Genomic DNA, 13976 nt, shown 5'->3' on the forward strand with positions numbered 1-13976 from the left:
ACTCCTACCCAGGGGTGGGCAGGAGAGGGGGAGCAGAGCTGTGTAATAATACTCACCTGCTCCTGGCGCTGTCCTGCACGTCTTTTCACTGGCGCCGGCAGCTTCTTCCTGTAGTGAGCGGTCACTTGGTACCGCTCATTACAGTAATGAATATGGACCCTACTCCTCTCCCACAGGGGTGGAGCCGCACTACAGGAAGAAGCTGCTAGCGCCGGGGAACAGACGTGCAGCAACGGCGCCAGGAGCAGGTGAGTATGACGGGGGAAGTGCACGATATTCACCTGCTCCCCGTTCCACCGTCGGCGCCGCTGCGTCTTCCGCATCCTCTGCAGTGACGCTCAGGTCAGAGGGCGCGGTGACGCGATTAGTGCGCGCCGCCCTCTTCCTGAACGTCGGTGTAGAGGACGGGAAGACACCGCGGCGGTCGGCGGTGGAACGCGGAGCAGGTGAGTATAGCAAGTGCCGGGGGCCTGAGAGGTGAGTATGTGATTTTTTTTTTTTAAATTTTTTTTTTAATCGCAGCAACAGCATGTGGGGCGAATATCCTTATGGGGCCATGTGCAGCATTATATGGGGCAAATATCTCTATGGAGCATCTTATGGGGCCATAATCCACATTTGTGGAGCATTATATGGGGCGAATGTGTGTATGGAGCATCTTATGGGGCCACATTTGTGGAGCATTATGCGGGGCATATTTTAATATGGAGCCCAACATAAACTGTATGGAGCATTATATGGGGCTCCTGATTCAATATGGATATTCAAAAAACACTTAACCTACTGATGTCTCAATTAATTTTACTTTTATTGGTATCTTATACTCGAGTCATTAAGTTTTCCCAGTTTTTTGTGGCAGAATTAGGGGGGTCGGCTTATACTCGAGTATATACGGTAAATGTTAAACCCAAAATAAACCTCGGTATCGGAATTGGCCACGACTCGAGCGTCCTTATTAAAATAAATTAAAAATTTACAGCTGTAATAAATTCCTTATGTAGAAAACTTTTATATAAATAAAAATGATCAAAAGCTGAATCTTTTCCAACAAAGCGATCTATTATTCATCTTCTCGGCTTCTTTCTCTCTCCGCCGAGCTGTCGACCGATCGGACTGCATGTACAATGTGATAGGTTCCCTTTAAGGACCATTTTCACTGCAAGATTATTATGGACAATGGTTTCAAGGAACGCTCGTTACATGATGATCCTGCAAACTAGACAGTCTGCCGATCATCGGGTGAAAAATACTTTTCAGTCAGGTGAAATCTTTTGTGCTGCACAAAAGATTGTGTTCTCGGCAGCACATTGCTCTGTGTAAACAGGACCTGTGCTGCCGAGAACAATGGCAGTTTATGTGCACTGAATAAAGTATTGGTCTGTTTACACAGGCAAACTGTGCTGAAATCTTTTAATTGACCACCAATTAGTGGTAGTTCGACGTCACAAAATCGGGTGGTGTAAAATTAAAATGTGGTTCCCTGGGTCATGCAGTCCCAGCATCATTCGTATAGCACTGTCAGCAGTTTTGGAAATGTTGTTTAGTTGCTGTCACCACTAGAGGGAGCTGTAGAGCTGTGTGTATACAGGAAGCTGCTTCCCTCCATCTAGTGGTAGTTGCAGGCATTTAAAAAAAAATCAATATCAAGGCAAAAAATCTGGGGTCTTATTTTGAAAAGTTAATGTTGCTATATGATCTTGTAAAGTAGAGAAGTATTAAAAAAAAAAATAAAGAGTAGTAATAATTCTGTGTTGTGCATTCCATTTATTTTATCTATTTTCCCCCAGCGAGTGCCACAATTCTTCAGATCGAATCAAGGTTCGCGTCTGGGATGAGGATGACGACATCAAGTCTCGTGTTAAGCAGAGGCTGAAGAGAGAATCAGATGATTTCTTGGGGCAGACCATCATAGAAGTTCGCACTTTAAGTGGAGAGATGGACGTCTGGTATAACCTAGGTGAGCCTCTGCGGATCATGTTATATGGAAATGTGCCATCTGCTATAATCTGAGCATTGGTTCTATATAATGATCTCTGTGCGTCGTATAATAATGATTATGTTCTGAGCACATTACATTTGGAGATGTAACAAAAGCAAGGTTACCGCCGGTCACAGACGGTAACCTCAGGTTTTCTGTCCTGATGAAGAATTCCTGCATGGCCTCGAAACGCGTTGACTGTGTAAACCTGTAATAAATGTTACAACCTTCCTTCCGTTTGATGCTTCGTGGACTCATCCGCAGCAGCGCATGAGTCACATCTCCTTCCAGATTTCAGGGGCTCAACAATTAGCTCATCTAATGTGAAGTGCCAGTTCTGGGATAGCTACGGGCTGGTATTTTTAGGCTGGGAAGGGGCCAATAACTATGGCCCTTCCCAGCCTGATATCAGCCCCCATCGGTCTGCTTTACCTTGGCTGGTTATCAAAAATAGGGGGGACCCCTCTTCTTTTTTTTTTTTTTTATTTATTTATTGATAAAAATGCAGCCAATCACCAGCCTCCGTGGTGGCAGATGCATGTTTGTTACATGACCACTGAGGCCAATGATTGGCTGCAGCAGTTATGTGAATGAAAGAGGGGATGTCATTACTGCCAGAGAGGTAGGGGCTCAGGAGTGGTGCTGGGGGATCCAGTGGGTAAGTGTTGGCTTCTTATCTATTTGGTGGAGAGAATACAAGGAGCTCAGTTCCAGTTAAAAAATGTGTGTAGGAATGACTGGACAAACGGACGGAATAGAAACCTGCAGAGACTTAATACAGAGGATTGGCAAGTTGGAAAATGGCGGGGATTATGTGAAATCCCCATTGGGAGATCTGTAGACGTGTCATATATCTTATTTTTGAAGTCAAAAGTTGCAGATGCTGAGCTTAGTAGCAGATCCATGGACCAAGAAGAGTATTTAATGGGACTGTTTGTGAAAGAAGGGAAGGGAGGCAACGTGGGGTTGGGAAGGCAACGAGGGGATGGGAAATCAACGAAGGGGATGGGAAGGCAACAAAGGGGATGGGAAGGCAGCGAAGGGATAGGAAGGCAAAGAGAGGGGATAGGAAGGCAACAAGAGGATGGGAAGGCAAAGAGAGGGGATGGGAAGGCAAAGGGGGGATGGGAAGGCAAAGAGAGGGGATGGGAAGGCAAAGAGAGGGGATGGGAAGGCAAAGAGAGGGGATGGGAAGGCAACGAGGGGATGGGAAGGCAATGAGGGGATGGGAAGGCAATGAAGGGATGGGAAGGCAACAAGAGGGGTTGGGAAGGCAACGAGAGGGGTTGGGAAGGCAATGAAAGGGGTTGGGAAGGCAACGAGAGGGGTTGGGAAGGCAACGAGAGGGGTTGGGAAGGCAAAGAGAGGGCATGGGAAGGCAAAGAGAGGGCATGTGAAGGCAACGAGAGGGGATGGGAAGGCAACGAGGGGATGAGAAGGCAAAGAGAGGGGATGGGAAGGCAACGAAGGGATGGGAAGGCAATGAGGGGATGGGAAGGCAATGAGGGGATGGGAAGGCAACAAGAGGGGTTGGGAAGGCAACGAGAGGGGATGGGAAGGCAATGAAAGGGGTTGGGAAGGCAACGAGAGGGGTTGGGAAGGCAAAGAGAGGGCATGGGAAGGCAAAGAGAGGGCATGTGAAGGCAACGAGAGGGGATGGGAAGGCAACGAGGGGATGGGAAGGCAACGAAGAGATGGGAAGGCAATGAGGGGATGGGAAGGCAATGAGGGGATGGGAAGGCAATGAGAGGGGATGGGAAGGCAACGAAGGGGATGGGAAGGCAACGAAGGGGATGGGAAGGCAACGAAGGGGATGGGAAGGCAACGAGGGGATTGGAAGGCAACGAGGGGATTGGAAGGCAACAAAGGGGATTGGAAGGCAACAAAGGGGATTGGAAGGCAGCGGGATGGGAAGGCAGCGAAGGGAATGGGAAGGCAACGAGGGGATTGGAAGGCAAAGAGAGGGGATGGGAAGGCAACGGAGGTATGGGAAGGCAAAGAGTGGATGGGCAGGAGACGAGGGGATGGGAAGGCAACGAGAGGGGATGGGAAGGCAAAGAGAGGGGATGGGAAGGCAACAAAGGGATAGGAAGGCAAAGAGGGGATGGGAAGGCAACGAAGGGATGGGAAGGCAACGAGGGGATGGGAAGGCAACAAGAGGGGTTGGGAAGGCAACGAGAGGGGTTGGGAAGGCAATGAAAGGGGTTGAGAAGGCAACGAGAGGGGTTGGGAAGGCAAAGAGAGGGCATGGGAAGGCAAAGAGGGCATGAGAAGGCAACGAGAGGGGATGGGAAGGCAACGAGGGGATGAGAAGGCAACGAAGAGATGGGAAGGCAATGAGGGGATGGGAAGGCAACGAGAGGGGATGGGAAGGCAACAAAGGGATAGGAAGGCAAAGAGGGGATGGGAAGGCAACGAAGGGATGGGAAGGCAACGAGGGGATGGGAAGGCAATGAGGGGATGGGAAGGCAACAAGAGGGGTTGGGAAGGCAACGAGAGGGGTTGGGAAGGCAATGAAAGGGGTTGAGAAGGCAACGAGAGGGGTTGGGAAGGCAAAGAGAGGGCATGGGAAGGCAAAGAGGGCATGTGAAGGCAACGAGAGGGGATGGGAAGGCAACGAGGGGATGAGAAGGCAACGAAGAGATGGGAAGGCAATGAGGGGATGGGAAGGCAATGAGAGGGGATGGGAAGGCAACGAAGGGGATGGGAAGGCAACGAAGGGGATGGGAAGGTAACGAGGGGATTGGAAGGCAACAAAGGGGATTGGAAAGCAACAAAGGGGATTGGAAGGCAGCGGGATGGGAAGGCAGCGAAGGGATGGGAAGGCAACGAGGGGATGGGAAGGCAAAGAGGGCATGGGAAGGCAACGAGGGGATTGGAAGGCAAAGAGAGGGGATGGGAAGGCAGCGGAGGTATGGGAAGGCAAAGAGTGGATGGGCAGGAGACGAGGGGATGGGAAGGCAACGAGAGGGTATGGGAAGGCGACGAAGGGATGGGAAGGCGACGAAGGGATGGGAAGGCAAAGAGGGGATGGGAAGGCAATGAAGGGATGGGAAAGCATTGAAGGGATGAGAAGGCATTGAAGGGATGGGAAGGCAACGAGAGGGGATGGGAAGGCAACGAGAGGGGATGGGAAGGCGATGAAGGGATGGGAAGGCAATGGAAGAATCACCTGTTTTCTTCCATCTGAACATGGGGAATGCATGTCCGTTGTCACAGTTAGTCCCATGTAACTATGCACCATACTGTATGTCTGTACTAATAGTATTTTGCTGTGTGTTGCGACCTGAGCAGGAAAGTGCTGCAACGTGGGTGAAGATCACATCCAGCAAGCGGCCACCATAATGTGTCAGTAAATTCAGAGAATTTATTATAAATTATACACACCTTCTGGTACAGCCTAGGTAAGCAGCCGTTACATACAGTCATGTACAAATAATGGCATCAGATTGTGTATATCTTGCATATAACCTGGGTGCAGTAACATCTGGTATAACCTGGGTGAGCAGTATTTCTACATAATCATGTATATGTAAGGAATACACAGGCTGACTAGTGGTTATATATAACTGTATACACATATGGTACAACCTGGGTGCACAGCGGGTGTATACAGCCATCAATCAGTCTGCTAGAACGTGGGTGAGCCGCAATTGTATGAAGTCACGTGAAGGTCTGGTATAACCTGGGGGCACAGCTATTCTATATAATCGTGTGCACATGGTATAACCTGGGTGGGCCGCAATTCTATATAATTGAGTGCACATATATGGTATAGCATTTACCATAATGCCGTTCTTCTTTTTGTGTGGCTCCGCCTCCTAGCGGGCAGCGGGTGACCCTGCTTTTAATTACCAGGTCTTACCATGCTTCTGCATGAGATGCATCATCAGGAAAAAATGGAAAATCTTTACAGTGTTCGAAGATCGATTCATCTGCTCATTAAGGAGCTGTGGGATCTCATTGTTTTGTCACCCACCCGCAGACACCGAGTCCCCTGTTCCCATCTCTGACGGGCGTCGTGTGTGCACCATTACAATGTGCTCTCCCCTTACCTAATGAGATGTTTTGGCTTCAGATATCGTTTCAGGGCAGATCTGCTTTATTTCTCCCCCTCCGTGTATACACATGAGGTGCGGAGCCTAATTGGCAGCAGCGGTGGAAGGTGACACATCGTAAGACGTAATCAAGGGTTTTACTGTCTAAAGACAAAATCCTGGATGATGAGAGGAAGGTTATTAGAGGTAGTGGTCTCGGGGGCATCTATTAGGGGCACAGATGGGTACACCAAATTGTTAATGGAGTTTTACATTCTTTTAATTTAAAGTGAACATTTGTTAGAATCTGTAGAAAAGCTGAATCACTGTAAAAGCTTCCATTCAACTGACTGTTAGTGATTGTAAGGTTGGTGTTCTCTTCTCCTTTCACCAATCACAAGTGAAAATACAAATATACAGCACATCTCATAATACACTGCCTGTGTATCAGCCACATATTCCCCCCCACAACAGTGTCCCCCACAGATCTCCCCCACAAGTGTCATCCACAGATCCCCCCCCCCACAAGTCACCCACAGACTCCCCCGACAAGTGTCATCCACAGATCCCCCCCCCCCACAAGTGTCATCCGCAGATCCCCCCCACAAGTGTCATCCACAGACCCCCCCCCCCCCACAATGGTGTCATACACAGATCCCCCTACAACCGTGTCATCCATAGATCCCACCCCACAACAGTGTCATCTACACTTCCTCCCCACAACGGTGTCATCCACAGATCCCCCCCAACGGTGTAATCCACAAATACCCCCCACAACAGCGTCATCCACAGATCCACCCCCCACATAACGGTGTCATCCACCCATACCCCCCCACAAGTCACCCACAGATCACCCCCCAGGCCATAAGTGTCTCATAAACAGATCCCCATAGCGTGTCATCCACAGACCCCCCCCCCCCCCCAGTGTCTCATCCACAGATTCCCCTCTCCCATCATAAGTGTATCACCCCGTAAGTGTGAACCAGAGAAGACAGGCTGCCAGAGATCTTGTAGATCATGGGTTTGGTTGACTGAAAGGCTAAATAACTGGATCCAGTTGACTATATCTATTTGGTTTATGTGATGTATGTGATTATTTCCGTTGTTTGTATTTCTTGATGATGATTGTCACGATTTCCCTGACCGCTGTCACCAATGGGTCAGGATTCACACCGTGACCGTCACCCCTACGTCACGGATTGAGGTGACTTTAGGCCAACAGACGGCTATCACATGTGCAGGGGGGCTTATCTTGGTTATCCCTCCACTCCACGATGTGATGAAAAACCACACACAAGGCTATTGACCTCTTAGCTTACAGCAGGGGCTTATTCTAGGTATCCCACTGCTTTCAATATACCACAAACTGCAGGGATTTATGTATATCCCGCTTACAGTTCCACTTAACACTTGCAGTTCTCTGGCGCCCCCCTTACTCTCAGGTCAGATTAGGTACTGCACCCTGGGTAATTAGTCGCCAGAAAGGCTGCCTGCTATGTACTGGCTATTGGGCACGCTGCAGCGACGCGATAACTACTCCCACTCAGGCAGGAACAATAATTATTAATCCCGCAGCCGCTTCAGCATCACCCAAAAGTCTGCACACTATCGGTATCACTGCCACCAGCTTCGATTAAACGGGTCCGAAGCTAACCCAACACAACAATAACAGTAGCGTATTTCACTTCAGAAGACTGGGTAAGTTTAGAGCATGGATGAACGAACTAATATATAATAGTATATTCCATTGAAATTAATTAGGCAGTGCTTTACCAAAAATATTTTATAAAGAAGTTACAAATGAGACAATTGCAAATATGTACAAGGGTAATTATAACATAAAGGGAATAAATGAGAAAAAGCAACACTTACATGTTCAAAGCATGACAGGCAACCAGGCTAGGGCAGTTTTTCCCAAACGTCCCAGCTCATTTGGACGTGAGCAGGGCTCTTCCAGGACAAGACAAGAAATCAAGCAGCAAGTGCCTCCTCAGAGCCTGCCCGACACTTAAAACATTAAGGCTGTGACATCACAGAAAGGCTGGCTTATCCAGACCCTCCTCTCTCTACATTCTGCCTAAACTTTAAACTATTCTCTCTGATTTCTATAACTTCACTACAAAACATGTCAGAGTCAGACCAAACCTATCATTCATCTCGGATTAACGTGAGCATTCTAATGAGATCAAATATGTCCTATCTGGGATACATATTTACAGAGAAAACCCTACTTCTTTACCAGACGGAGTTAGAAACCCGAGATTCATGGGATGTGTAGATACACCGAGTGAGACTACGAATATATATTTTCATGTTCCTAGCTTAAATCGTTTGCCTATTATCTAACAAAAACTAAACAAAGAATCTTTCCTGAATCTTGGAGCCACTTTTCCAGTTTGAACTAGAGAATGTGGGAGGGGTGAGGGACTTTCCTCTGAGCCTGGAATTTACGACCCCAGAGCAATAAAACCCCCTTCTAGCATACAGTCCGTAGCCCAGAGAGAAACAAGTAGAGTCAGCTAGTGAAGGGGGAGGTTTAGCCCACCTCATGAGCTGACGAGCAACTAAACTTATATGATATTTCATACCATATCGTGACACCTCCCCCTTTTGGTGTGCGCTAGGGAGGCAGTACCCCACGGTATGCCTCCATGGGCACCTCAGTAGGTTCACCCTGGCGGGAGAGTCCATCTGCATTCCCATGCTCTTTGCCCATTTTATGTTCAATGGTGAAGTCAAACTGCTGAAGGGCAAGGCTCCAGCGTAGCAACCTGCCGTTGGTTCCACACATGGCGTTTAGCCAGCGAAGAGGGTTGTGGTCGGTCACCACAGTGAAAGTGTGACCATACAAGTAGGGCTGCAAGCGCTGCAGGGCCCAGACTATGGCCAGGCACTCCTTCTCAATTGTGGAGTAGGCCACTTCCCTCGGCAAAAGTTTCCGGCTCAGGTATAACACGGGGTGCTCTTGGTCCTCCGAGTCAACCTGGCTGAGCACAGCACCAAGGCCAAACTCGCTGGCGTCGGTCTGCACCAAGAACGGTCGACTGCTGTCGACTGCTTTCAACACAGGGGCGTTGCACAGTGCGGTTTTCAACGCCTGGAAGGCCCCCTCACAGCCATCTGTCCAGTTGACAAGGTGAGGTAGCTTCTTCCTGGTGAGGTCCGTCAAAGGTTTTGCCAGGCTACTATAGTGCTTTACGAAGCGCCTATAGTACCCTGCAGTGCCCAAGAAGGACATCACCTGTTTCTTGGTCACGGGAGTGGGCCAGTTCACGATCACTCCCACTTTGTCAGGCTCTGGCTTCAGGGTGTTCCCGCCTACCCGGTGCCCCAGGTAGTGAACCTCCCTCATGCCCATCTGACACTTTCCCGGCTTGATAGTCAGTCCTGCTTGGTGAATTCGCCTGAGCACCTCCTCGAGATGCTGCAGGTGTTCCTTCCAGGAGGGACTGAAGATGGCAATGTCATCCAAGTACGCCACGGCGTACGTCTCCAGTCCCTGAAGCAGGAGGTTGACCATCCGCTGGAAAGTGGCAGGGGCATTCTTCATGCCGAAGGGCATGACCGTGGACTCGTACAGTCCAAAGGGTGTGATAAAGGCGGACTTTTCCTGCGCCTTGGGGCTCAGGGGAATCTGCCAGTATCCTCGACTCAGATCCATTATTGTTAGGTAATCTGCGCCAGCTAACTTCTAAAGCAGCTCCTCCATGCGCGGCATTGGGTGCGCATCCAAGGCTGTGATGGCGTTGAGCCCCCTGTAGTCCACGCAGAACCGGGTGGTCCGGTCCTTCTTTGGCACGAGAACTACAGGTGATGCCCACGCGCTCTTTGACCGTCGAATCACCCCCAGCTGTAACATCTCATCGATCTCTTGGCGCATAGTCTGCTGCACCTGGTCAGAGATTCGATAGGGTGTTCGCCGTAGTGGGGCGTGATTCCCGGTGTCCACCTCGTGGACTGCTAACTCAGTCCTCCCAGGTCGGTTGGAGAATACGACCCGGAAGGGTTCCAGTGTGGTTTGCAACTGCACCCGCTGGGGTTCAGTTAACAAGGCACTTACCTCCACATCCTCGATGGACCCATTGGCCTTGGCTTGGGCCAGCAAGTCCAGGAGGGTGTCTTCCTCCCCGTCTTCGGGTAAGCTGCAGACCGGTAGGACGAAAGGTTCACGTTCGTGATGAGCCTTCATCATGTTGACGTGAAAGGCCTTTCGCCTACCCCGAGCGTGGTCAAGCGTGACCACGTACGTGACCGGGTTCAGCTGTTGGTGGACGACGTACGGGCCCTCCCAGGCTGCCTGAAGCTTATCCGTTGGTACGGGGACCAGCACCCACACCTTTTGACCCACGTGGTAGGTCCGCTCCCGGGCGTTCTGGTCGTACCAGTGCTTCTGATCAGCCTGAGCCTGCGTCATGTTGTCATGCACCAACTGCGTCAAGGTCTGCATCTTGTCACGGAAGCGCATGACATACTCCACTAGGGACACTTCAGAAGGGTTCGGCTCCTCTTCCCAGGATTCTCTTACCAACCCAAGGGGTCCCCGAACTCGCCTGCCGTACAGGAGCTCGAAGGGGGAGAACCCCGTCGAGGCCTGCGGAACCTCTCGGTAAGCGAACAGCAGGTGTGGGAGGTACCGCTCCCAGTCGCGCCCTTGAGTCTCAACCAGCATGCGTAGCATCTGTTTGAGGGTACCATTGAAGCGTTCACACAGGACATTGGTCTGTGGGTGATACGCACTCGATACCAGGTGCTTCACCTGCATTCTCTTACAGAGAGCCTCCATTAGACGAGACATAAATTGGGTCCCTTGATCAGTAAGCATTTCCCTGGGAAACCCTACACGTGAAAAGATGGCCAACAGGGCATCCGCCACCTTATCTGCCCTAGTTGACGACAGAGCTACTGCCTCTGGGTACCGGGTAGCGTAGTCTACCACAGTAAGGATATATTGCTTTCCAGAGCTGCTGGGGACGGCCAGCGGGCCCACAATGTCCACCGCGATCCTCTGGAAAGGCTCCTCTATCACTGGCAAAGGGATCAGGGGAGCCTTAAGAGCAGGCCCCGCCTTCCCCACTCTTTGACAAGTGATACAGGAGCGGCAGTAGTTTGACACATCTGTCCCCATCTTAGGCCAATAGAAGTGTTGAGACAGCTGGGCCTTAGTTTTGCTGATCCCCAAGTGTCCAGCTAGCGGGATCTCATGGGCAATCCGCAACAACTCACCCCGGAATTGCTGCGGGACGACCAGCTGTCTTTCCCTCAACCACTCCTTTTGTGATTCTCCGGGTACTGTCTCCCGGTACAACCTTCCTTGTTCCCAGAACACCTTCTCCTTATCAGTCTCGGAGAAGGGCGTCCCGGCAAGTTGTCTCAAACTCTCTAGGCTCGCATCTGTGTGCAGAGCGGCCTGAAACTCCTGGCTAGGGGAAGCCAGAAGCGACGTCAGGGTCCCTTCCCCACGGGAACCCTCTTGGACCTGCTCTGGGTCCACCTCTGGTTCAGTCACAGTGGTGACTGAGGAGGGTCCGGAAGGCTGACAGTTATCTGCGTTCCGGGCACTCTGACTGCGGGTGACAGCAGCTACGTAGGCTGTCTCCGCGGGGGTTTCTACAGTCCCATCAGCCGGCGCTGCTCTGGGCTCTACCTCCCCATCCACCCCCAACACTTCAGGGGCAGTGCTACTTATGGGCCAGTTACCTTCCTCGGTGGCACTGGTCACTTTCATGGCATCACCTTCCTCATGGTTCCCATGCATCTCCCCATTTCCGGTAGCACCAACACTTGCCCCTGTTAGGGGTTCCTCAGCCGTCTCACTCCGCAGAGCGACGTGGCTGGGCACGCCTGTACCTATGGACACATTAACCTTCACAGAAAAATCATTATCAGGTTCAGCTGGCACAGGTACAACATTTTCACCATCAATCCTAGGAAAAAAATGGTTATTAGATGCATCATTACAAGATAAAGCATGGTCAGGTAACACATGCGATCTCCCATCATCATCATCATCAAGGTTAACTTTACCCTCATTAGTAGATTGGGGAGGGGTGTCAGGGACGTAGTATGCAAACATCCTCCCCAAATCAGTCCCCAACAAAACATCAATGGGCAAATTATCCGACAGCCCCACTTCCTTCACCCCGCTCCCAGCACCCCAATCAATAAAAACCCGGGCCATCGGTAAGGGACAGCTGATGCCCCCAATCCCAGTGACAGTTAGGGTTTTCCCTGGAATGATTTCTTCAGGGGCCGCCAGTTCGGGTCGGATGAGGGTTCGTTCAGCCCCGGTGTCCTTGAGGCCTGTAGCAACATGGTCTCCCACAGTGACGTGCTGTACGTTGTCACACACCCTCCCAACCACACCACCCACCAAAAGAACTGCTGCATTAGGCCCTGGGGCCTTGGCTTGGGTGTTCTTCTGCTTGGTTGGGCAGGAGAGACTGATATGACCAGTCTGACGGCAGGTGTAACACGTGCGAGGTTCGGTGGTCGGTCTGGTGCTGTTGGCCACGGGGCCAGGACCTCTGGTGTGTTGGCTGGCAGGGGTACTGGCGTTGGTTGCAGGCTTACCCCCTCTCCAGCTGGTGGTGACTGGCTTCTGCCCTTCCGATCTACGGTTGGCCTCATAGGCATCGGCAATCTGTGCTGCTTTCGTCACGTCTTTGGGTTCTCTGTCCATCACGAACTGTCGCACCTCAGCTGGGCAAAGATGAAAGAACTGGTCTTTGATCATCAGGTCTCGCAGCTGTGCAAAGGTGGTCACTGACAGTCCTTGGGTCCACTGGTCAAAGTGGGTCCCCAGTCCATGCACCACATCACTGTAACTGTCGTGTGGGCCACGTTGGAGGGTCCGGAACTTTCTACGGTACACCTCGGGTGTAAGCTGGTACTTGGCTATCAGAGCCTTTTTGATGGCCTCATAGTCACCATCTTGTTCTTGAGGGAGGGCAGCAAACGCCTCCAGAGCTTTACCTCTCAGCCCTGGTGTCAGGTATTGGGCCCATTCATCTGTAGGCAGCTGGTACTGCCTGCAGGCTTTCTCAAAGGCCCGCAGAAAAGTGTCCAAGTCCCCGTCCTTCTCCATAACAGGAAAGTGATCGGGCCGGGGCTTAGGTATCTGAGCGCTGCTGGGCTCACGTCTCTGGGCGGTGGAGGGCATCCCCCCCTGCCGGAGCATCTCCAGTTCATGTGCTCGCTGGGCTTGGCGCTCGGCTCTCTCAGCCTCCCGCTCGGCCTCTCGCTCGGCTCGCTCCTGGTATTGCTGGATCAGCTGCAGACGCCTCTCTAGGTCATCTGCGGAGCATTGTTGCAGAGCCAGCTGCAGGAGGAGGTCTGCACCCCCCTGGTTGCCAGTAGGGCCCGTATTCAGTGGTTGGACCTCTGCTGCAGCACCATGTTCACTCGTGCTGGCTTCTGCGGCCTCTGGGCTCTGTGGCCTGGCTTGGTCTGCTTCAAATTGCACCAGTTCAGCGACCATTTGAGCCTTGGTCTTGCCCTGGGGGTTCAGGCCATGGCACGTGCATATCCCAGCAAGAAAGTCCTTCTTCTGCTGGTTGTACCAGGCTTCCCCTTTCGCAGCCATGGTTGCCAAATAAGATAGGATAGAAAAACAAAGAGAAAGGGAGGGGATAATTACCCGTACACAATTGTCTCACAACTAAAAAGCACTGAGTTCGTTCTCCAAACTTATTTGCGCAGAGTCCTCGCAAGAACTTTCTGCAAGTTTTTAGTGAGAGGAATGATTACTCAAACCAAATCACTAATGCTCTAAGATATCCCACCGCTGCCACCAATTGTCACGATTCCCCTGACCGCTGTCACCAATGGGTCAGGATTCACACCGTGACCGTCACCCCTACGTCACGGATTGAGGTGACTTTAGGCCAACAGACGGCTATCACATGTGCAGGGGGGCTTATCTTAGTTATCCCTCCACTCCACGATGTGATGAAAAACCACAC

General features: G+C 51.2%; 1 protein-coding gene across 5 annotated transcripts in view; it reads left to right on the forward strand.

The window, feature by feature from the left end:
* The window catches only part of UNC13B (unc-13 homolog B), a 321122-nt gene that overhangs the window by 235537 nt on the left and 71609 nt on the right, over nt 1–13976 (forward strand). For all 5 annotated transcript variants that reach the window (XM_069747983.1, XM_069748004.1, XM_069747993.1 and 2 more), the window contains one exon: nt 1788–1957. In XM_069747983.1, coding sequence (XP_069604084.1) covers nt 1788–1957 — 170 coding nt within the window. The remainder of the gene's footprint in view (nt 1–1787; nt 1958–13976) is intronic.

The sequence above is a fragment of the Ranitomeya imitator genome, chromosome 1, assembly GCF_032444005.1.
Source record: "Ranitomeya imitator isolate aRanImi1 chromosome 1, aRanImi1.pri, whole genome shotgun sequence".
Lineage (NCBI taxonomy): Eukaryota > Metazoa > Chordata > Amphibia > Anura > Dendrobatidae > Ranitomeya > Ranitomeya imitator.